The 20,812-nt window shown below is 54.8% G+C and overlaps 1 protein-coding gene across 2 annotated transcripts in view; it reads right to left on the bottom strand.

Annotated features, from left to right (window-relative positions):
• Positions 1 to 834: 834 nt before the first annotated feature.
• SLC1A7 (solute carrier family 1 member 7) overlaps positions 835 to 20,812 on the bottom strand; it is a gene marked incomplete at both ends in the record, with an annotated part of 46,190 nt that continues 26,212 nt past the window's right edge. Inside the window, 8 exons of one of the 2 annotated variants that reach the window (XM_082861161.1) lie at positions 835 to 1,053; positions 1,644 to 1,746; positions 2,175 to 2,309; positions 3,084 to 3,278; positions 5,223 to 5,456; positions 6,150 to 6,249; positions 9,846 to 10,068; positions 12,198 to 12,240. In XM_082861161.1, the coding sequence (XP_082717287.1) occupies positions 835 to 1,053; positions 1,644 to 1,746; positions 2,175 to 2,309; positions 3,084 to 3,278; positions 5,223 to 5,456; positions 6,150 to 6,249; positions 9,846 to 10,068; positions 12,198 to 12,240 (1,252 nt within the window). Of the gene's footprint in view, positions 1,073 to 1,643; positions 1,747 to 2,174; positions 2,310 to 3,083; positions 3,279 to 5,222; positions 5,457 to 6,149; positions 6,250 to 9,845; positions 10,069 to 12,197; positions 12,241 to 20,812 lie in introns of both variants that reach the window. The other variant, XM_082861162.1, reaches the window with a different exon arrangement.

Raw genomic sequence — 20,812 nt, 5'->3', positions numbered from 1 at the left:
TGACTAAAGCATCCCAGGTGAGTCTGCCTCCCCAGTCCCGGCCAGCCCACTTGTTCAGTGGGAGGCTAGCCCTGGTGTTTCTAAGGGCCCTGTGGCTCTGATGAAGACATCCTCGTCTCCACATTGGGTGAGCTTTGTGAGAGATAACTGGTAGGACAGGAGACAGGATGGGCCCCCATACACACAGGTCATGTGGCACATGGAAGGCAGCGGTCTTGGCCTTAGGCTGGGCCCATCCTTGGGGAGAGCAGTTTGTTTGAGACCACGTGTTACGGGGCAGGGTGGGGGCTGGCCTGGGCTGGGACACAGCTGGGGCAGAACCGGGACATTGCTATGTCTTCATAAATTGAAAGCAGTAGTGGCTTTGGGGCTCCTGGGAAGGGGTGGAGCCTCTCTCTTGGCATCTGGCCTTGCAGGCAACCCTATCCTCCGGGAGGGAGGGGCCGAGGCTTGAAAGCCTTGAACTAGAGTCCTGGCCCTGACATTATTTGCTCTGAGACCCGGGGCAACTGTTTTCAGCTCTCAGCGCCTCAACTCTGTGTTCCAGAAAGTGGGGACCGTACCCCTGCCTGCCGCCCTCACAGGTCAACACGATGGAAATGTTATAGGCAGGGCTTGGGCTACGCCTGCCTGTAACTCTCCAGCCGGGGCTCCCACATGCAGTCTTTCCCCTTTCTGAGACTCCACCTTCCGTCAAGTGGATCTCATTCCGGACTCTCAAGGTGGGGGGAAGGTGGTGTGAGCCTGGTCCTGTGCTCAGGAAAGTCGTGAGTTGAGATCCTGCCCTTGGTCCCGATCACGGAGGCCTCCCCCAGCCCCTACAGCTCCGCAGGCTCAGACGTTGGTCTCAAGCTCACTGATCTCAATGGTGCAGTGGTCCAGGCTGGCGGCAGCCGGCTCCTCATCCTGCTCTACCTGGATGGGGACGTGGTGAGGACAGGTGGGGCCCAGGGTCAGCTCTGAGGCCTCAGCCACGCTCTTCACACAGCCGTTCTGCTGGGTCGCCACGATCTCCTGGAGGCTCACTGGGCTGGTCTCGCAGGGCGGCAGTTTCTGGTGAGGGGAAACAGGTCTTGGCAGCAGCAGGCGAGACTGGGGTTAGGCAGTAGGGAGGACTGAAGGAGCAAAGGGCTGGGAACAACCCGACTGGGTTTCCTACAGACGTGCTGGGGGATCTTGACAGGCCACAGGGACTCTCTGGGCTCCAGTTCCTGCCTTCTCCTGGGACTGTCCTAGTAGAGGAGGGCACCTGGCCCACAGGGTCCAGTGCGGGAATGGGCGGCTCCCCTGCCTGGCCTCAGCGTCCTCCCCATGGAGTGGGGCAGCCTGCTACACGTGGTTACTGAAGGAGCCCCAGCAGACGTGTGAACGCTGGCATTGCTGTGGGCACTGCTCCCTGAGGGCACTGACTGTGTTCACCGCTGCTGCTCCTGTGTCTGGATCAGCGCTGGCCACAGTGGGTGCTCAGCAATTTGCTGTTAGAGGAATCTGTCACCCGGGTGCCCACGATGAGAACAAGGCATGGAGGAATCAGGCGAGGGCTGCCCAGCTGGTGGGTGGCCGATGTGCTGCCTTGCCCACCCCACCTGGCTCCACCCCCGGGTCTTCGGGCAGCCCGGCTGGGAGGGAGGCACCGTTCTCACCTCAGTGCCCGTGTCCTGAGTGAAGTCCTTCCGGCAGACGTGAGCCATGATCCCGGCGGCCAGTGCATCACCCAGCACGTTAATCATGGTGCGGAAACGGTCCCTGGTGGGCCAAGGTGGGCAGTAAGCGGCAGGCCCTCTGCTGTAAGGGGAGCTGGAAGAGGACAGTGCTCACCCCAGCAGCACCCACAGGATGGGCGCCTTCCTGGCCCTCCCAGCCCACCCCCCCCGGTGATGCTGAAGTGGGTGATGCAGGGCCGGCTTTGTAGGCATGTGACTGTGCAGTGGCTCAGGGCCAGTGTGTAGAAGGGCCCGGACTCGGGCTAATGCTCTGCTCCCACCCTCTTGAAATTCTTTATAATTTTCGAACAAGGGATCCCACATTTTCATTTTTGAAAACTGGGCCCCGCAAATCATGCAGCTGGGCCGGTGTCAGCGAGTACCCACTGTGCCAAACCACGGCAGTTCCCCAGCCCACCCCGAGTGCCTACCACCCAAGGCATAGGGGTGGGTGGGGCAAACCCCACTCACAGAGCCCAGTCGACAGCGATGATGAGGGTGATGTCATCAGTGGGAAGTCCCACGGAGGTGAGCACGATGACCATGGTGACGAGCCCGGCCTGGGGGATGCCGGCTGCCCCGATGCTGGCTGCGGTGGCTGTGATGCTGCAGGAGGGGCAGGGAGCATTGCTGGGCCCTGGACCCAAGGAGGAGGCCAAAATCCCAGGGCCTCTGGGGACAGCATGTAGAGCAGGAATTGCTAGGAATGCCACATCAGGGAGTTCCCTGGGTGGGAGGCATGTCTCTGCTTAAGGTCCTGTGGTCCCAGAGGCCCCCATCCCTGGCCTCAGCAGAACCTCCTGAGGAGTTTGTGGAAAACCCTGTGTCTGGAGCCACTGTCTCTGTAGGTTTCCAGCAAGCTGCCCACAGATTCTGATTGTCCACTGGCACAGCTCTGCCCAGCCTCCCTCTAGGACTGGGTCCCCAGTGTCAGACTTGTGCCCTCGGGGTGGCATGTGAGGCTTTCCCCTTGGCCTCTGCCCCTCACCCTAGCACCCTTCCCTCAGCTCTAGCCACACCAGCAACTCTTCCACCATCCCTCAATCCTGCCCCTGGCCTCTGCTTACCCTGTGCCTGCCTGCATCACCCTCCCCTGCTCTGCATGTCCAGACTGCAGGCCCTCCTCTGGCCCCAAGCTTCCCAGCCTGCTCAGAGCTCCCCTCTGCAGGGCAGCGCTGGGGAAGGAGCCTGGTGCCCCGAGTCACGAGGCCAGGTCACGTTTCAGCCCCAGCACTGGCTTGCTGTGTGGCCTGGAATAAGCCCCTTGCCCTCTCTGGGCCTCAGAGACTCCATGAGATCTGGGAGCTCAAGACTCCTGAAGGCCGTTCCAGAGTACCCCCCGCCCCAATCCACACTGGGTGCAGGGTGTTGGGGGTGCACCTGATGGTGATGATCTGGCCGAAGTCCAGATCATAGTTGTTGACCTGGGCAATGAAGATGGCGGCCACAGCCTCGTAGAGTGCGGTGCCGTCCATGTTTATGGTGGCGCCCACGGGCAGCACGAAACGGGCAATGCGCCGGTCGATGTGGTTGTTCTCCAGCAGGCACTTGAAGGTGATTGGCAGTGTGGCTGAGCTGTGGGCAGAGGGGCCAGCGTCTGCTCATCACCCTCCTCCAGGATGGGCAGGGCCCCCAGGTTGTCCGCTGACCAGTGACGGAAGCTCTCCCCACCCCACCCATGCCAGGCAGTTGGCCCATCTGGGGTAGGGGGAGAACAGGCTGAAGGGGCTTTGAAAATGGTCACATGGCCAGACTTGCCCAGGCCCAGGGCCTCAGAGACCCCCATACACATGGGTCAGGAAGGGAGTTACCACCAGCCGAGCTCCTACTATGCGCCGGGCACTGTGCTTTATACATCCTCATGGCTTCCTGGGAGGGAGGGGTTTTAAGTCCCTTTTACAGGTGAAAAAACTGAAGCCCAGAGGGGAGGAGGGGCTGACCCTGTGTCGCACGACTGTGCCAAGTGCGGATGAAGAGGTCAGTCAAAAGCAGGGCTCTGGCGGGACCGCTGGCTTCAGATTCCGGCCTCCCACTAGCCCAGTGGCCCGGGCACCTCCTTAACCTGCGTGTGCCGTAGTTTCCTTGTCCCAAGCAGTCCATACATTACAGAGCTATTAGGATTAACGAGTGGGCCCTCAGGACAGCGTCTGCATACTGTAGGCGCTCAACCAGTGGTAGCCACTGCTCACGTTGCAGCTGTGTTGTTACTGAGCTCCCAGTGGCGGTGTTGGGACTGAAACTCGGGTTAGCGTGGCCCCAGAGCCCTTCCTCTACCACAGGCCATTGCCTGGGAAGCCCACTGGCACCTGCCAGAGCCCCTCATGGGCCCCAGGCATGCTGGGCCCGAGGCCGTGGTTCCTGCCAACAGGAAATGGCAAGGGCTGCCGGCTCTGTCACGGGGGCCAGCAGCTGCTTGGGGCTTCGTCTTTCCCTCTCACCTCCTCCCTCGGCCCTGGGTGAGGGTTCCTGGACAAGGCTTCTAGGGCTTCTCCTCACTGGGCTTCTGCTCCTCCTGAGTCCTGTATGAGGTGCTTCTGCTGCCAAGGGTGGGCCATGTGGCTGCCAGGGAAGGAGGTCTGTGGTGGCCCTCATTCCCATTTTACAGATTGGGAAGCTGAGGCCCAGGGAAGAGAAGGCAGTAAGGGATGCAGGGAAGAGCCAGGCCTTTGGTGCCAGAGACATGGGCTCAAGTTCGGGTGACTTCTTCCATGCGGAGCTTGGACATTTGCTGTGGGGAGAACCACCCTTTCTTCACAGGGTTAGATGCCCAGTAAGTGACCACCTCCTTTCCCCTACCCCACCCCTTGCTCAATAGCCAAGTTTGCGTGACACTACCTCCCCGGGTCTCCTGCACTCGCTTTGGTCTGGGATCTTTGAGGGCAGGTGCTGCTTCATCAAGCCCAGACCGGCCTTACTGGGTTATCTCCACTAATCCCACAGTAACCCTATGTGGCAGAGGCTGCAATGATCCTCAGTCTGTATCCGAGGAAACTGACAGGGAGGTCACCAGGGAGGTCAGGTGACTGGCCCACAGCCACACAGCTAGTGGGTGATGGAACCACGAGGCAAGTTCCCACTGTCTGGAGACGCCGCCAAGGTTGTGACGGGGCAACTTGCCAGGCTGTCCCAGTGACGGTACAGGCAAGGTCCCTAAACAGCACAGGGCCTGACTTCCACAGAAGCACCACGTGGCAGCGCAAGGCAACAGCGATAGCGACTGCAGACTCAGCACTCTCCAGCTCTCCCTGCCGCTGTTGCGTGGAAGCTGAGCCCCATGTGGACTGAGTGAACCCGGGGTATGTGGGCAGGTGGGGGAGGGCTTTCTGCCTTTTGGGCAGGTAGTGCCTCAAGCATTACATTTTAAGAATACGTCTTGTTACCGGAGCGTCTCCCAAGTTTGTGAAGCGGGTCACGCTGACACTTTCCGTGGTTCTATGGCTATGGACAAATGATGGCTGGACAGAAGGACAGCATTCAGCCATGGTCTCCTCCCCCATCCTGCCCGCTGCCCAGGGCTACCTGGAGGAGGTGGCCAGCGCGATGAGCAGGGCCTGGAGTATGCCGCGGATGAAGACTATGGGGTTCTTTTTGGTGATGAAGAAGTAAAGCAGGGGCAGGATGAAGAGGCCGTGCACCACCAGCCCGCACACCACGGTGACAGCGTAGAAGCCCAGCTTCTTTCCCACGGTCGTGGGGTTGTCCATCTCCAGGATCTTGCCAGCGATGAGGAACACGATGCCAAAGGGGAAGTACCTGGGGTGGGCGGGGCAGCCGGCTCAGTGCCGGGCACACAAAGATCCTGGGAGGCCCTGGCACTGCATCACTGCCTAGCCTCACCCTTCTAAGCCTCCCGGGGCCCCTGTGAGGACAGAATGAGACTGTGTGCCCAGGTGCCTGGCACGTGGTGAAACGAATGCCACCTCAACCAGCCCAGCGATGCACAGCCTCCTGCCGTCCAGGCCTTTGAGGAGCTCCCCTGCCTTCTGCAAGCCCACGTTTCAGCCCAGCAATGCCACAGCCTCTGGGGGTGACCTTGGCAGGCCTCTGCATTTCCCCATCTGACTGTGCAAGGTTAAATTAGAAGATTCCTAAGGTCTGAACTCTGAACCAAGAAGGGGCAGCTGGTTGTCACTTCCAGTGTTTCCTTTCTCCAAAGACTGAGCTGATGAGTCCCCAGGTGATGGGGAAACTGAGGCCAAGAGCACAGGGCCAGGTTTATTAGCTCTTAGCTTGCCGCCAGTGGGCCTGATGGAGCCAGAAGTGGCAGGCCCAGGGCTGGAACCCGGCCTAGTCAGGGCGGGGGGGATCCAGGGGAACGCAGCCTCCCGGGCAGCTTTCTGCTCCCTCCTACGGGACCACGGTGTCCCTCCAGCTGCCCAGGGCAGAGCTGGAAGGGGGTGGAGTGGGTAGAAGAGAAGCCCCCCGCACCCCTACGACGAGGCTTACCACACAGCCACTGCCACGATCTTCATGACGGACTCATTGAGGCACTGGCAGAAGCTGACCAGGGGGGCCCCGCTGTCACCCATACGGCCCAGCATGATGCCTGCGGGGGTCAGGGACACAGCATATCACAGACGCCGCAGACGGTGGCGGATGTGCATGATGCCTACGTGTGCCAACACAGGCTGGTGGCCAGGCAGGGACAGACCACAGGCACACGCAGATCTCGGCGCTTAGCCGACTGCCCAGCAGCCTCTGACGCCCCAGCGCTTCCCTCACACCGCCCCTCTCCTCCCCGCTGGAGCAGGCTGTGGCCTCCCCACAGGGCTCTCATCTCTTCCTCCTCTGTCGCCCCGCTCTACCCAGCAGCAAGTACCATGTTCTAAAGACAGAAATGCTCCCTGCCAGCACCCCCGACCGGCTTCCCTGCACACACAGCACAACCAGCACTCCCACACCCTCCGCTTCAGGCCCCACTTGATCCGACCCCGTTTACAACTCCCGCCTCCGTCAGGCCCTGCTTTCCCTTCCTCGCTGTGCTCCTGCGTCGCGGCCTTCTTCACGTTTCTAGACTACATCAAGCTCTTGACTGTGATGGGGCCTTTGCCCGCATGGTACCCGATGCCTGAAGCTCTGGCCTGGCTGGAGACCCACTCCCACTGCCCTGGCAGACTCCCCACCTACTCCCCTCTATTTCACTTCTTTCTGATCCCTTCATATCACTTATTACAACAGTCGTCTGGTGTTTTTTTCTGTCTTCTCCAGTAGAAGATTAACCCCACGAAGGCAACTCATCATTGGATGGATGAATGAACGTATGAATGAACAAATGAATGAATGATAAAGCCTTTTCTGGAGCCCCTGTTCCCCTCCCCTTGGGGTTCTGGGCTCTCCTTCACTCAGGAAGCTTTCACATGTGTGCTATCCTGTGGGGTGAGCTCACGCAGGTGAGCATGGTGAGGCCACTCCTGGAACAGTGACAAGTGACTGCTCTCCCTCTGGTGACACAAAACTGGAGAGCACATCACACCCTGTGACTGCCCTCATGGAGCTTACTGTCACTGTGTCCGAGAGGCTGATCCACTGACTCAGCTGGGGAGGGGCAGGATTTGAACCCTGGTCTGTGGGACTCCAGAGAAGAGCTCTTTCCCTGCCCATGAAGCCGAACCCACACTGTCTGGGAGCAGCTACCACGGGTGATGGTGATGCGGAGCGGTGGCGCCCTGCTGGGGTGGGTAGGAGGGGCCAGACATGCGGATGACACTGGGCCCAGCCCTGTGCATCTGGCCCACGGAAGCCTGACTGAGCTCAGAGCCAGGTTTTCTGCTGGCTCTGTCCCTTCTCGGCTCTTCCTGTTCCTCATCAGGCTCTCTGGGGCATCCATGGGCTCCGGCTGGCTAGGTGCTAGTGTGCATGGGACGCAGGGGGTGGCAGTGAGCTTCCTCCGACAGGCAGGGCCAGTGACACCTTGGCAGCAGCCACATCCCAGCACCAGGAAGGAAACGGGGAAGGAGGTTGCGGTGAGGGGAGCAGCCGTGCAAATGTGCTCACTCACGCTCAGATGTGGGCACACAGATGTGGGTGCAGCTATAGCTGGGCACACACAACAAATACACACTGACACGTGGACAGTTGTATGTGCTCAGCAAACAGTGAGTTGAAGGGTCTCAAAGGTTTCTTTAGCTCTGCCAGTAGATGTCCTTTTAGTGTGTTCCCACCCCTAAGAGAGAGGCGATGGCTGGGAGGAGGAGGAAAGTCCAGGATTGGGGACAGATTATCAGATGGACTGAGGATGCTTCCAAACACTGTCTCCTCACACACTTGGGTCTCTGAGGTCCTGGCTCCTCTGTGTGCCTGCCTGGCCTTTTGACCACGACGATAAGTGCTCCATTACCCCTTATCATTCATCCATCCATTCATCCATCTACCCGTCTCTCTGGAAGATTTTTTTTTTTTTTTTTTTTTTTTTTGCGGTACGCGGGCCTCTCACTGTTGTGGCCTCTCCTGTTGCGGAGCACAGGCTCCGGACGCGCAGGCTCAGCGGCCATGGCTCATGGGCCCAGCCGCTCCGCGGCATATGAGATCTTCCCGGACTGGGGCACGAACCCGTGTCCCCTGCATCGGCAGGCGGACTCTTAACCACTGCGCCACCAGGGAAGCCCTCTCTGGAAGATTTTACTGAGCACCTGTTCCAGCCAGTCCCGTGGAGACTATGGGGCTAAATGGAGAACAAGCCCTGTCTCCGCCTACGTGGAGCGTACACAGCTGCCGTGCAGCCATTAAACAGTCACACAAACAATTACATAACTGCACTGGGTCAAACATGTGAGTAACACAGCGCACCTGACTGGGGGGCCAGGTGGACTTTCCCCAGGACGGGATGCTTATGCAGAGGCCCCTCAAGGATGAGAAAGGTGCAGGGGAGAGGGAGGGGCAGGAACATCCAGGCTGAGGGAGGTGGGAAGGGCCCGGGAGGCGCCTTCCAGGAGCTGGCGGGCAGCGCGGCGGTGGGAAGTGAGCAGGACATGACGGGGCAGCCTGGCCGGAGCTTGCAGGCTGTGCGAGCCGCGCGCCGTGTTTGGACCCCTCTTGGAGTACAGTGGAGCCAGTGGAGGCTTTACGTGGAGACTCAGTGACCCCGTGAGGAGGACACACCGGGACACGGAATTCTTGAGGCGGCATTTGCATGAAACCAGGTAAGAGATGACGACGGCCTTGGCTGGGGCAGTGCGCCGAAGGTAAGTGCACAGACTGCAGAGAGATTTCAGGGGCAGGCCTGACTGGATGTCGGTGTGGGCTGAGGCAGAAGGCAGGCTAGCAAGTGACCCCCAGGTTCCTTGGCTGAGAATCCAGGAGAATGGGGAGGCCTTCCACTGAGAAGAAAGCCCTGCAGAGGAGTTGGAAGCCAGAGAGGCCCTCCCAGGTCTGGGGCTGGGGCGACGGGGGGCTGATGTGATTTTATAGTGAGACTCGTGATGACCCCTGGGCTGGCCTAAAAGGACGAGGACAAGCTAGATTGCTGTGGAGGGGTTAGGACTTCCTAGGCTCCAAAGGAGGGAGAAGGTTGTATGCGTACGTTGGTGGGGGTGGCCATGGGCGCACAGGCAGGGGCGTATCCAGAGGTTTTGTGGGATCTGAAGCTTACACAGTTTGTGGACCTCTTCAAGAAAAAGAATACAAAATTTAAAAAAGGAAAAAAGGTACAGGCCCCCAAAGGGGCCTGTGCAAGTTAAGCGTTACCAGCTTTCTGGTAAGTAGCTTGTGGTGGGCCTTGGGGACCCAGAGAAGAGTAACAAAGGGAAGGGTGTGGTCAGGCGGCCCCAAGAAATGGCACAGACAGGTCTGCAGAGAGAAGGCCCCGTGGTTGAGGGCGGAGGGGAGGAATGAGGGCTTTAAATAGCCGCTGGGACGGGGCTAGAGGCGTGCTCTTCTCACAGGCAGGGCCGACACCCCTGGAGGTGAACAGCACCCAGGGATGGGGAGTTCCGAGTGAGGAACATCAGCTCCGGCTGGGGATACCTCCTGCCCCCGCCAATGGAATGGGGACATGAGCCACTCCCTTGGAAAGGAAAGGAAGGAGCCACCTGGAAGATGGGGAGACTCCAGGCTATTCAGGTTACTGGCCGCAGGGATGCAGGGAGGGATAAATGCAAGGAGAGCAGGCTCCGCGGCACGCCGGGGCGGGTGGGCAGCACATACCCATGGTGGCAGAGAAGATGACGATGCCCAGCACGTTCATGCCGTCGCTGGTGCCAGGCTCCGACTTGTAAATGACCTCGGGCGGTGGGGTCAGGTCCAGGGCGAAGTTCTGCACACGAGAGCCATTCTCCTCCTGGACCCCATAGATGAGGATCCGCCGAGGAGGGGCCTCCTCCGGTGCCACCTTGGGGGACTTCACAACGGGGGTGGTCTTGGTGCGGTACTGTTGGGCGACATCCCAACCCGGAATGAGTCCAAGTGTTGTTACTAATATCAACAACAACAATGATAATGACATCTTGGAAGCACATTTGTATCCACTCGTGAACTATTTGATTGACAATAACCCTGTGACATAGGCAGGACAGGGATTATTCTCAATTATTATCAATATTTTACCAAAAATGAAACTGAGGTTCCTTTATCCATCCATACACTACCCAGCCACACCTCCCTCCATCCCGCCTTCTCTCTTCTTTCTATGCCTCATTACACCCACCTGGGACCCTCTCTAATCATCCATCCATCTCCTACCTGGATAATCTACTTGGATAATCCTCCTTTCACCTGTTTATCCCCTTTCAACCATCCATTATCCATCCATAACAGCCAGCCCGCCCTGCCTTCCACTGATGGAAACTTGGATTTTCTATTTGAAAAGCTCAGCTTGTCCCGAGCTTTCTTGATGCGATGAGGCCCCAGCTGGGAAGAGCTGAGTGGCTGAGTCACCTACCTTTCCTCCTCAGCCCTCAGGGCATTCCTGAGTCTTTTCCTCTCATTCCTCAGGTACTAGGAGTCCACATAAGGGCTCCTATCCTCCCAACACCACAGTATCAATAAAGCAAGTCTTCTAGTGGGGGAAAAAGGGAACCACTCAGGATCTGTGCTTCCGTTCCCTCATCTGTAAAATGGGGTCTTAATAGTTAATCTACCTCGTTAGGTTAAATGAGACAATATATGTGAAGTGTTGACAGCAGGGCGTGGCGCATGGTAAGCCTTCTGTAACCATTACTGCTATTATCACCACCACCACCATCACCATCACCATCGTAATCAACACCCCAACGTTGAACACTCTGTGCTGGGTGCTGGGCCTTGAAGGATGGGTAGGAGTTTGCCAAAAGATAAAGGGCATTCCAGGCAGGGAAGTGAAGTAGAGCAATATTCTCTCTTTCTCTCTCACATCTTCAATAATTCCCCGTCACTGTTGGAATAATATCTAAACTCCCTAGCCTAGCATTCAGGGACCTTCACTACCTGGCTCATCTCACAGATGAAGACCCAGGAGGTTAGGAAAGATACAGTGATTAGCTCAGGGTTTCACAGCTCCTTATTTCGGAGCCTCTTCCACAACCCTCAGCCACCTCCTCTGTGTCTCCAGGCCCAATACAGGGCCCCAGCACAGGGAAGAGGATAGGAAATGCTTGTTGGACTGAGTCAACCAACCGGCTGACATTTTAGAAGAGGAAAAGAATGGGAAATTATTAGAAGTGCAGACAAAGATCGGTGTACAAGGTTGTTTACCATAATTTCTTGTTTTGGAAAACAACTGAAAGGGGAAATGGGCAAATAAATTATAGCCAGCCTTAGAAGAGCCAAACAGTTGCATCATCACTAAATATTGTATTTTTAAGAAACATTTAATAACCATGGAAAGTACCCATGATATAACGGGAATGGGGAAAAAAAAGCAAGATGCATACCATATATGTCCTATGATCCTAATTTTATTTTTAAAAACATTTCTGCAGAGAAAAACAGACTAGAAACATACCTTCTACTATCGCTATTGCTAGGTGCTGGAACTACAGGTGACTTTTATCCTCTGCTTTATATTTTTTAGTATTTTCCTAATATTTTACAGTGAATGTTATTACTGTTTTTATTAGGGGGAAAGGATTATTCTAAAAAGAAAGAGGAAACAGGCTTAGACGCAGACAGGTCTGGGTTCACCTACTAGCTCTGCCATTTCTAGTGATATAACCTTGGGCAAATCCTTTAACCCTCCTGAGCCTCGGATTCCTCGTCCAGGAGAGGGGCTGGCCCTACCCCAGGGCAGGGTTGTTTTGAGGACTGAAGTGGATGGTGTGTGCGAGCATGGGTGTAAATGAGGGCAGAGCAGGCATTCAGCAGGGGCTTCCCTCCACCCTCATAATTCTTCTTCGTGAGAAGTTGGAACCCAGGGCAGGAGTGTGGCCCCGGGAGGCTCTAAGGATCCAGGTCCTCCCACCACCTCTCCCTAGCGTCCCAACCCCAGAGACAGGGAGACTGGCTGGGCAAGCCTGTCATTCCTTAGCCGGGCCCAGGCTGGCCCTGCCTGCCCACCTCTCCATCGTCCGGGGACCCACTCACCTGTTTGAATGTGGCTTCCACCAGGTTGGCTGGGAACATGTTCCTGGGAAGAGAGTCAGTAATTGAAGAATTCCAGGATAGGAGGGCCCTTGGGGTCATCTGAACACTTCCCTTGGCAGTGAAGGACTTCTATGATCCTGCCCCACCTCCCTGTGCAGTCTTACTTCTTCCCACCACCCCCATCCCAGGACTTAAGGCTCCAACACCATCTGCATAAGGTTCCCAGAACACGCTGCATACTTCTCCAGCTCCAGGCCTTTGACCACTGTTCCTTCTGCCCGAAATGCACTGCCTACTTCTCTGGCTGATTCCTACTTCAATCAAGCAGAGGCCAAGCCTTCTATGACTGCTCCAGGTGGACTCCATAGCCCTTGCCCTGTGGGTCAGCTATGCTCCAGCACGCTGCTGGATGGCACTAGTCACATGATTGCTTCCCCCACAGACTGGCTCCCTTGAAGGTGGGACTTGGTCATTCGTATCTTATCTGTGGCTCCCAACACAGGACCTGGCACATAAATGGGATCACTATTCTCGTTAATATAATTTTCATAAAGCTAAAGGAGGAGGAAGTCTTGTCCTACCAGATATGAAAGCATACTATAAAGATGTAACTGTCAAAACGGTGAGATACTGACACAGCCGTCAATCGAAAAATCAACGTAATGGAACCTGTAGCCTAGAGACAGAACCTGGGACATTTAAGTATTTCATATTTGATAGAAGTTGCTTCACAAATCAGTGAAGAAAGGAAGGACTCATTCTAGAGAACTGCATAACCAACTGTTCAGAAAAATAAAAACTAGATCTTTATGTACACTGCACCAAAATAAATCCCAGATGGCTTAAAGAAATAAATAATTTAAAAAATGAAACCATAAAAATCTAGAAGAAACACAGGTTAATGTTTTTTCAGATCTCAGGATATGGAAGGACACTCTAAGAACAAAATCAATAGATTTTACTTCATTAAAATTAAGAATTTCCTAAGTGCAACTTAGTATCCTGCATTGGATTCTGGAATAGAAAAAAAGAACACTAGTGGAAAAACTGGTGAAATCCAATGAAGCAATTTAGTTAACAGTGTGTACTAATTTCATGTCTTACTTTTGACAAATGTGCTAGATGTAAGTCACTAACATCAGGGGAAGACGGGCACAGCTGGGAACTCTCTTTACCATCTGTGCAACTTTTCTATAAATCTAAAATTATGCCAAAATCAAAAGCTAAAACAATTGAGAAGCTCTCTAAGACAGATTACAATACAAATAAAATAATAAAGCAAATGACAAACTGGGAAAACTATACAACAAAGTGTTATCATCCTAAATCTTTAAAGAGTTTTTACAAATCTTGACCTTGTTTCCATGTTCACTGTCTGTCTTTTCTCACCAGAACATCAGCTCCCTGGAGGGCAGGGATCTCTGTTTTGTTTTCCGCCGTGTCCCCAGCACCTGGAAGAGTGCCCGGCACGTAACAGGCACTCAGTAAATATTTGCTGCATACATAAATGGACCAAAGAAACATTAATACCTCAATAGAAAAATGATGGAACGTCCTGACCAGGTTATTCACTTTGCAGAAGAAAAAAAAACATAAGTAGCCAAAAAACCTTTTAAAAAATGTTCAGGGTGGCGCAGTGGTTAAGAATCCGCCTGCCGATGCAGGGGACACGGGTTCGAGCCCTGGGCCGGGAAGATCACATGCTGCGGAGCAACTAAGCCCGTGCGCCACAGCTACTGAGCCTGCCTAGAGCCCGTGCTCCGCTACAAGAGAAGCCACCGCAATGAGAAGCCCGCGCACCACAACGAAGAGTAGCCCCTGCTCGCCGCAACCAAAGAAAGCCCGCGCGCAGCAATGAAGACCCAACGCAGCCAAAAAAACCCTCATTAAAAAAAAAAAAAATGTTCGGCTTCACTGAAAAAGACATTTTTAAACTGCTAAAGAAATTTTCAAATGACAGTACCCACTGCTGAGGATGTTTGGTGACTCCCTCACGTGGTTCTGGCAGCAAACTTTGTGTAAAGCAATTTGCAGTTCACAGCGAGGGTCTTTGCCTTTATAACCTGCTTCAGGAACCTAACCTAAATCAGAGATGCTAACAAGGAGTTTTGCTCCTGTGCTGGCACTTCCTTGAACAGGCCGTGCGCCTCGTGTGCACGTTCCTCCTCTACCTGGACCCTCCGTCCCGCTCACTCTTGCTCTCGGCAAGTCTCTCCTTTTGCGAGACTCAGCTCACACATGCATGGAGTTATGCACATGAGTATGAGTGTGCGTTCTTTCTTAACTTTACACCCTGGCAGCCACTGTTGGGAAGCAGAGACTATAATTTTTTTTCACTGTTGCTAAAATACAGGTTCAGGGTTAGCATATGGCAGGAGAAAGAGGGCTTAGAATGAGCTACCATGGCAGAAAACTGGTAGAGAATGGTCTTGGCTTTCCCCACTGATTTCAGCTTTGTCACAAGGGAGAGAAGAAGCAGGGTCGGGAGCTGAGATCACAGAAGCTCACATGAGGCTGTATTTTGATGAGTGGTAAGCAGATTTCTGCCACCAGAATAACAGCTGCCTGCAAGGGCTCTGGACAGCAAACAGAGCCAAAGTCACGCCAGGCACACAGCCTGCCGGAGCGCATGACCTACCGGCCCTGGGCGCTCCTGACCAGAATGGAGGAGGCCCACACTGCATCACGTGGTAGCAGCTTGAAAATGTCTCCTGGGTACACTTCCAGTAGGTTCGAGTGACAAAGTGGTTAGAGGGAAGGCTGCTTTAGCATGAGCAGAAACCAAGGGCGTTCAAAAGGCCGTATGTAAGAAACCGAATGGAACTTATACCTCATACATACATCTCTCTACAACTTCCTTTAAAATGACAATAATTTAAATTATGTGCTGCAGCACGGATGACTAGTTGTCTGCCCAGTCTCCATGCTGTCTCCTTACTCACTACAGAAACCCAGGCATGTTACGGGGACCAAGAAGGCCCTGACATCAAGCCCTGTTTCCCAGCCTCTCTTGCCAAAGGGGTGGCCAATGCAATGTAAGTGGGAGTCATTGGGTGGCATATCCTGGAAAAAGCTTTAAAAGATGCCCATGCAGCCAGGACCCTTTGGTCCTTTCCTCCAGCTCTTTTCTTTCTGCCCGGAACATGGACATAATAGCTGGAGCTTCAGCAACCTTACTGAACCATGAGACACACTGATGATAAAAGCCAAGCGCTTAATAAGTCCAGCAAAGCACCAAGGTGGAGGGAGCACGGACTCCTGATGACCACGAGCTGCCACCTCTGGTCTGCTTATTTTGGGGAGAAAGTGCAGGCCTTTACCTTACTTAAGCCTCTGCTGCTTCAGGTTTCTGTTAAGTAGCAGCCCAAAGCATTTCCTAATACATGTGGTCATACTAATTCTCAATGAACTTACCCTCAGATTTTAATAAAGAAGTATACCTTTGATTATTAAATGAAAAAATATGCACCATTTTCTTTTGGCTTTGAAGACCCATGGGAAGCCTTCCTGTTTGCCCCATGAGGCCTGTGTTCCCGGTGGTGGTTACGTAAAATGCAGACATAATGTGCCTGGGAGACATTGGCAGCCAAGCCCATCAAGTATACACACACTCTGCCCTAGGCCTCCCCACACATCTCTTGGGGCAAGGCCACAGTCCACCTCACTTACTATTTGTAAGTTCCCACTGTGACGGTTCCAAACTCACCCCCATCCCCAAGCCAAGCTCCAAAGGTGGGAATTATTCCTTTCCAAGCACAGCTCCCAAGAGCTTCATCCAATCCCTGAGCGGGTAACTGGGAGCTATAAATAGACCCAAGTCATTACTTAATCTCTCTGGTGTTTTTGAAAGATTGGAAAACAAAGAAGGGGCCCAGCTCTGACTGGTGTTCCGCTTGGGTTTGTTCTGTGAGGCTGCTCTGTGAGCAGACGTCAGTTTTCTGGAACCCCTGCTTGGAGCCCTGGGAAGTGAACTCATGCCTTGGAGAGTCATCCAGGGACGTGGCCTATCGTGTTCCTCAGGATCATCTTTGAGAGACGGACGCGTATCTTCCCTCCCTGAAGGATGCAGTGGGCCTTATTTCCCTGTTCGGTTGGACCCCTCATCTTTCTGACTTTTCCTTAGGCACACCTGCCTCCATTTCCCAGTTCTCTGCCCTGGTCCTCTGTGTTCTTGGTTGGTAGGCAACTGCTCTGGGCCAGAGCAAGGGTGAGGGGGCCACTGGTACCCTCATTGCTGGTGTCCTCATTTTCTGCACGGCCTGTCAGAATGTCAGAGCTAGAAAGGGTTGCAGAGAGTAGCTGTCCAGGGCACTCTTCTGGTCTGTCTGTCCTAAGGTGGCTGTCAGCTGGATGCAGGGACCTGTATTTCCCCCCTCTCCCTCCCCACCGTCTCTCAGCACAATGTCTTTGCCCTGAGCAGTTACTTAATAAAAGTGGGCTGAATGGAACGAAAGTGACTGCATCCGCTCCCAGGGTGTCCCCATGCCTCCAGGCACATCCTGCCCACTCCACGCTACCCTGCTCCAATCCATCCTTCCCAAACTCACCTCCGGCCTCCCCCTTCTCGAGTGGAACAGCCACCCCCTCACCTGGGATCAAGGTCTGCAAGGTTGAGCTCTGCACCGTCCTTCCAACCTCGTCCCGGAACCAACCCACCTCCAGAACCTTCTGCTCGTGCCCAGAAGCCTCCTCACTGGCCTCTAGGCCTTTGTGTTTCGGAACCACAGAGCTAGAAGGGATCTTGAAACCGATGGGGGAAACAGGCCGCGGGAGGGGGCTGGTCTGCCTGCAGCCACACAGCGACCACACAGAGGTGAGACGAGCTTCCCTGCAGGAAGCATGTGATCTCCCCTGCAGCTCTGCTCTCTGACTAAGAAATGGTGTCAGCGATGTCCAACCACCCAGCTTTGCAAAACAACTTGCTCAGGGTTGAGAGCGAGCGACTGGGGGAAAAACCTCAAACCAGAAGGATAGATTTTCACCACGTGAAAAGCAACTGAGAGCAGGAACTCCTCCTGGAACATTTGACTCTGACATGTGGGTCGGATCCAGAGCCCTCAGCCCCCAAGCAGGGGAGGCCATTGGGGAGGGCGGGGCTCCCCAAGCGCCAGCAATCCTTCCACCACAAGGAAAGGCTGTTTCAAATCATAGGATCCAAGAAATGATGAATCATAGTCACCAAATCTCAGAAATAGTGCATCTTAGACATGAAGCTTCTCAAAATTCCTCCTCCCTTGGCTTCCAGGCTGTCGGCTTTCCTGGTTCTCCTCCTGCTCCAGCAGCTGGACACAGCCCTCCAGTGCGGCTGGGGCTCAACCTGGCCTCGCGCCTCGTGTGCTCAGCCACTCTCCCTGTGCTGGTGCTTCTTCCTGCAGCTTCAAACCCTGCGGCTTCACCAATGCCCCTGCATCCCACGTATGCAATCAGCAAACACTCAGCACCTCTGCCGTGCAGTTGCTGTTCTAGGCTCCGGAATACAGTGGGGTGATTTTTAAATTTTTTTTCTTTGCGGTACGTGGGCCTCTCACTGCTGTGGCCTCTCCCATTGCGGAGCAGAGGCTCCGGACATGCAGGCTCAGCGGCCATGGCCCACGGGCCCAGCCGCTCCGCGGCATGTGGGATCTTCCCGGATCGGGGCACGAACCCGCGTCCCCTGCATTGGCAGGCGGACTCTCAACCACTGCGCCACCAGGGAAGCCCATAGTGGGGTGATTTTTAACTGGCCCTCCCAGAGCATATTTTATTCCAGTGGGGGAGACAGAAAAAGAAATACAGAAATACACAGAGAGGGTAGTGTCAGGTAGTAATCCAAGCTATGAGGAGAGAGGCTGACGGAGGCTGGGAGGCCCCTCTGAAGAGGTGACACGGCAGCGGTGTCAATGGAGGGAGGGAAGGGCCATCCAGGCAGAGGCAGCGAGGAAGACCAAGCTCCCAGACGGGACCCTAAGCACGTCTGGAGGCGTGCACAGAGGCCAGCAGGCTGGAGTGACGGGAGGGAGAGTTGGAGCAAAGGTCAGAGGCCAACCTGTGCATGGTGGGGGGATCATGACGGGCCTGTAGGCCATAGTGAGCACTGTGGATTTTGTCGACCTGTGACAGGTTGCGGGCAGGTTTTTAAAGGATCCCTCTGGCTGTTGTGCTGAGAACAGGCTGTAGGGAAACAGAGAGAAAGCAGGTGACCATACAGGACCCTCTAGTGAGAGGCGATGGTGGTCTGTGCGATGGTGGGAGTGGCAGAGGGAGACAGAAGGGGCAAGGTTTAAGATATCATTTTGAAGGTAGAGCTGACAGAATTTGCTGACAAACTGGATGTAGGATATGAGAGAATAAGAGAGGCATCCGACTAAGATGGGCAGGACTGAGGAAAGGACAGATCTATGGGGAAAATCCAGAGTTTAGCTTTGGATGTGCTAATTTCGAGATGCCTTTAGACAAGTGTATGTAAGAATCTGGAGTGCCGGTGAGAGGTTTCCACTGGAAACAAAACTCAGCAGCGTCAGTGTACAGAAGGTGTACAGCCATGGTACTAGATGAGATCACCAGGCAAGCAAGTGTAGATACAACAGACCTTGCCTGGTCTCTCTGGCTCTTGACCCTGTGGGTGAGAACCACACAACAGGAACAAAACTGCAGGTATTTTTGTGATCTTTGGTTCATCACACATCTCAAAGGATAAAAAGAACCTGGAGAATGGAGAAAATGGAGGGAGTGGTAGCTTGATTGCCCTGAAGGCCCTCATTCGTGGATGCCTTTGCCTTGTCACATTGCCAACCCTTCCCACCCTGAGTCTGGGCGTGGCCACATGGCTTGCTTTGGCCAATAGGATGTTAGCAGACTTGACAAAAGCAGAGACTTGGAAAAATACTTGTATGTTTCTCTTTGCCTCTCTTGTTCTTCTACCTTCCTCGTAAGAACATGCTCGCTCTCCCTTGGAACCCTCTCACCACCATGAAATAAATACAGGCTGGTCTACGGGAAGACGAGGCACCACGTGGAGCCCAGCTGGATTATCTCAGCCAAGATCACCCTGGAGTAGCTGTTCCCAGCAGCCAGCTGCCTGCAGACACACGAGCAAGCTCAGCTAAGCCCAGTCCGAGTCAGCAGAAACTTCCAGCTGACCTGTAGACTTATGGTTGTTGTCTTAAGGCACTAGGTCTTCAGATGGCTTGTCACACGGCAACAGCTGACTGATGCAGAGGGTGAGGGGTTTTCAAGAGAAAGGGAAAGGGAGAGAGAGAGATTGTATGCTGAGGACGAGAGGAGTGCTTCTCCCTAACTTTAAGCCAAGAGACCTTGGCGGTGTCCCCTAAGATTTGAGGTATGTAGGGGCCGGTGCCTGACTCACGTCCAAAGGCCTTGGGAAAGGGCTGCGTTTCCAGCAAGGATGTGTGCGTTTTTCACGGGCCAGTGCGGACCTTGCAGAAGGGACACTGCCTAAGAGGATCACCAGGGCGGGGGGCGGGGAGGTGTCCCCAGCAGAGGAGCTGACCAGAGGTCAGGCCTGAGGAGGGTACTGTGAGCAGCCAGATGGCGCAGGGAGCGCCCGAGTTAAGGGAATAACAGGTGAGAGACACCAGTGATAGGAGGGGCCCCAAAGAGCCCGCAAAAGCTCCGCTGAAGGAAAACAACCAGGGGGCAGCTACCCCGGCACACCCCACTACATAAAGGAGGACCTTCCTAGCTCACTCCCTCTCCCTCTTCACTGCGCCACCCCCGGGGCTAGCAACAGGGGAGTAGGTGCAGCAAGAAAGAGAGCAAAACCTGCTAGGACCTTCTTCCCACTCCAGCTTTCCACGTCTGCATCAGATGCAAAAGGCTAGGACAGGATTCGCTTTAAACTGGATGAGTCTGGAGTTTTACTGTTAGACTGGACTGGGTTTCTTATATCTGAAATTGGTGAGAAAATGGGAGGGACCAGAGGAGCCCCCAGAGCACGTTTACTGGGGCACCCTATTGAGCCCAATAAACCGTTCCCAATGTGGTGCTTCCCCGAGCTCTGTCCCAGCCCTGCTGTCCTCACCCACACTGTCCTGGGAGACCCCTCTGCCATCAGGGCCTCCCTAACACCTCTGCCTGCTGCTCTCCCAACCTCCATCTCCCTCTCAGACTTCCCCACAGGATTCAGATCCAGCAGCCAACCATCAGCTGACACCTCCCTCAGGAGGCCCGCACCTGCTCCAGCACTGTCCTCTGGCCCTGCGGCCACGCTGCTGTCCGCTCAGGTGCTCAGGCCAGAGGCCTTCATGCCCTTGCAGTCAGACTCCCGCCGCTCCACCCGTCCCCCCTTCTCACCGTCTCTTGCAGACTGATTTTGCCTCCTGAGCAGCCTTCAGTCTTCCCTCTTCCCCCAGGCCCATGGCTGCCAGCCTGGCCCCGTGCCTGCCTCTGTCTCCCCCGCCTGCCATGCGCCCCACCTCCAGTCCACCGGCACTCTGGCGGACAGAGGGAGCCTTCTGAGTTGGAACATGCTACTCCTAGGTTTAAAACCCATTTCCGGGGGCGTTTAGGATAAAATGCAACTTGGGGCCTGATTCCCAATGCTCTTCATGGTCTGGCCCCAACCGACTTCTCCAGCAATGACTGTCCACTCCCCGCTCACATCTCAAGCTCCAGTC

The sequence above is a fragment of the Leucopleurus acutus genome (genome assembly GCF_964270905.1).
Source record: "Leucopleurus acutus genome assembly, chromosome: 2".
Taxonomy (NCBI): Eukaryota; Metazoa; Chordata; class Mammalia; order Artiodactyla; family Delphinidae; genus Leucopleurus; species Leucopleurus acutus.
This window is presented reverse-complemented; position numbering and strand designations above follow the sequence as displayed.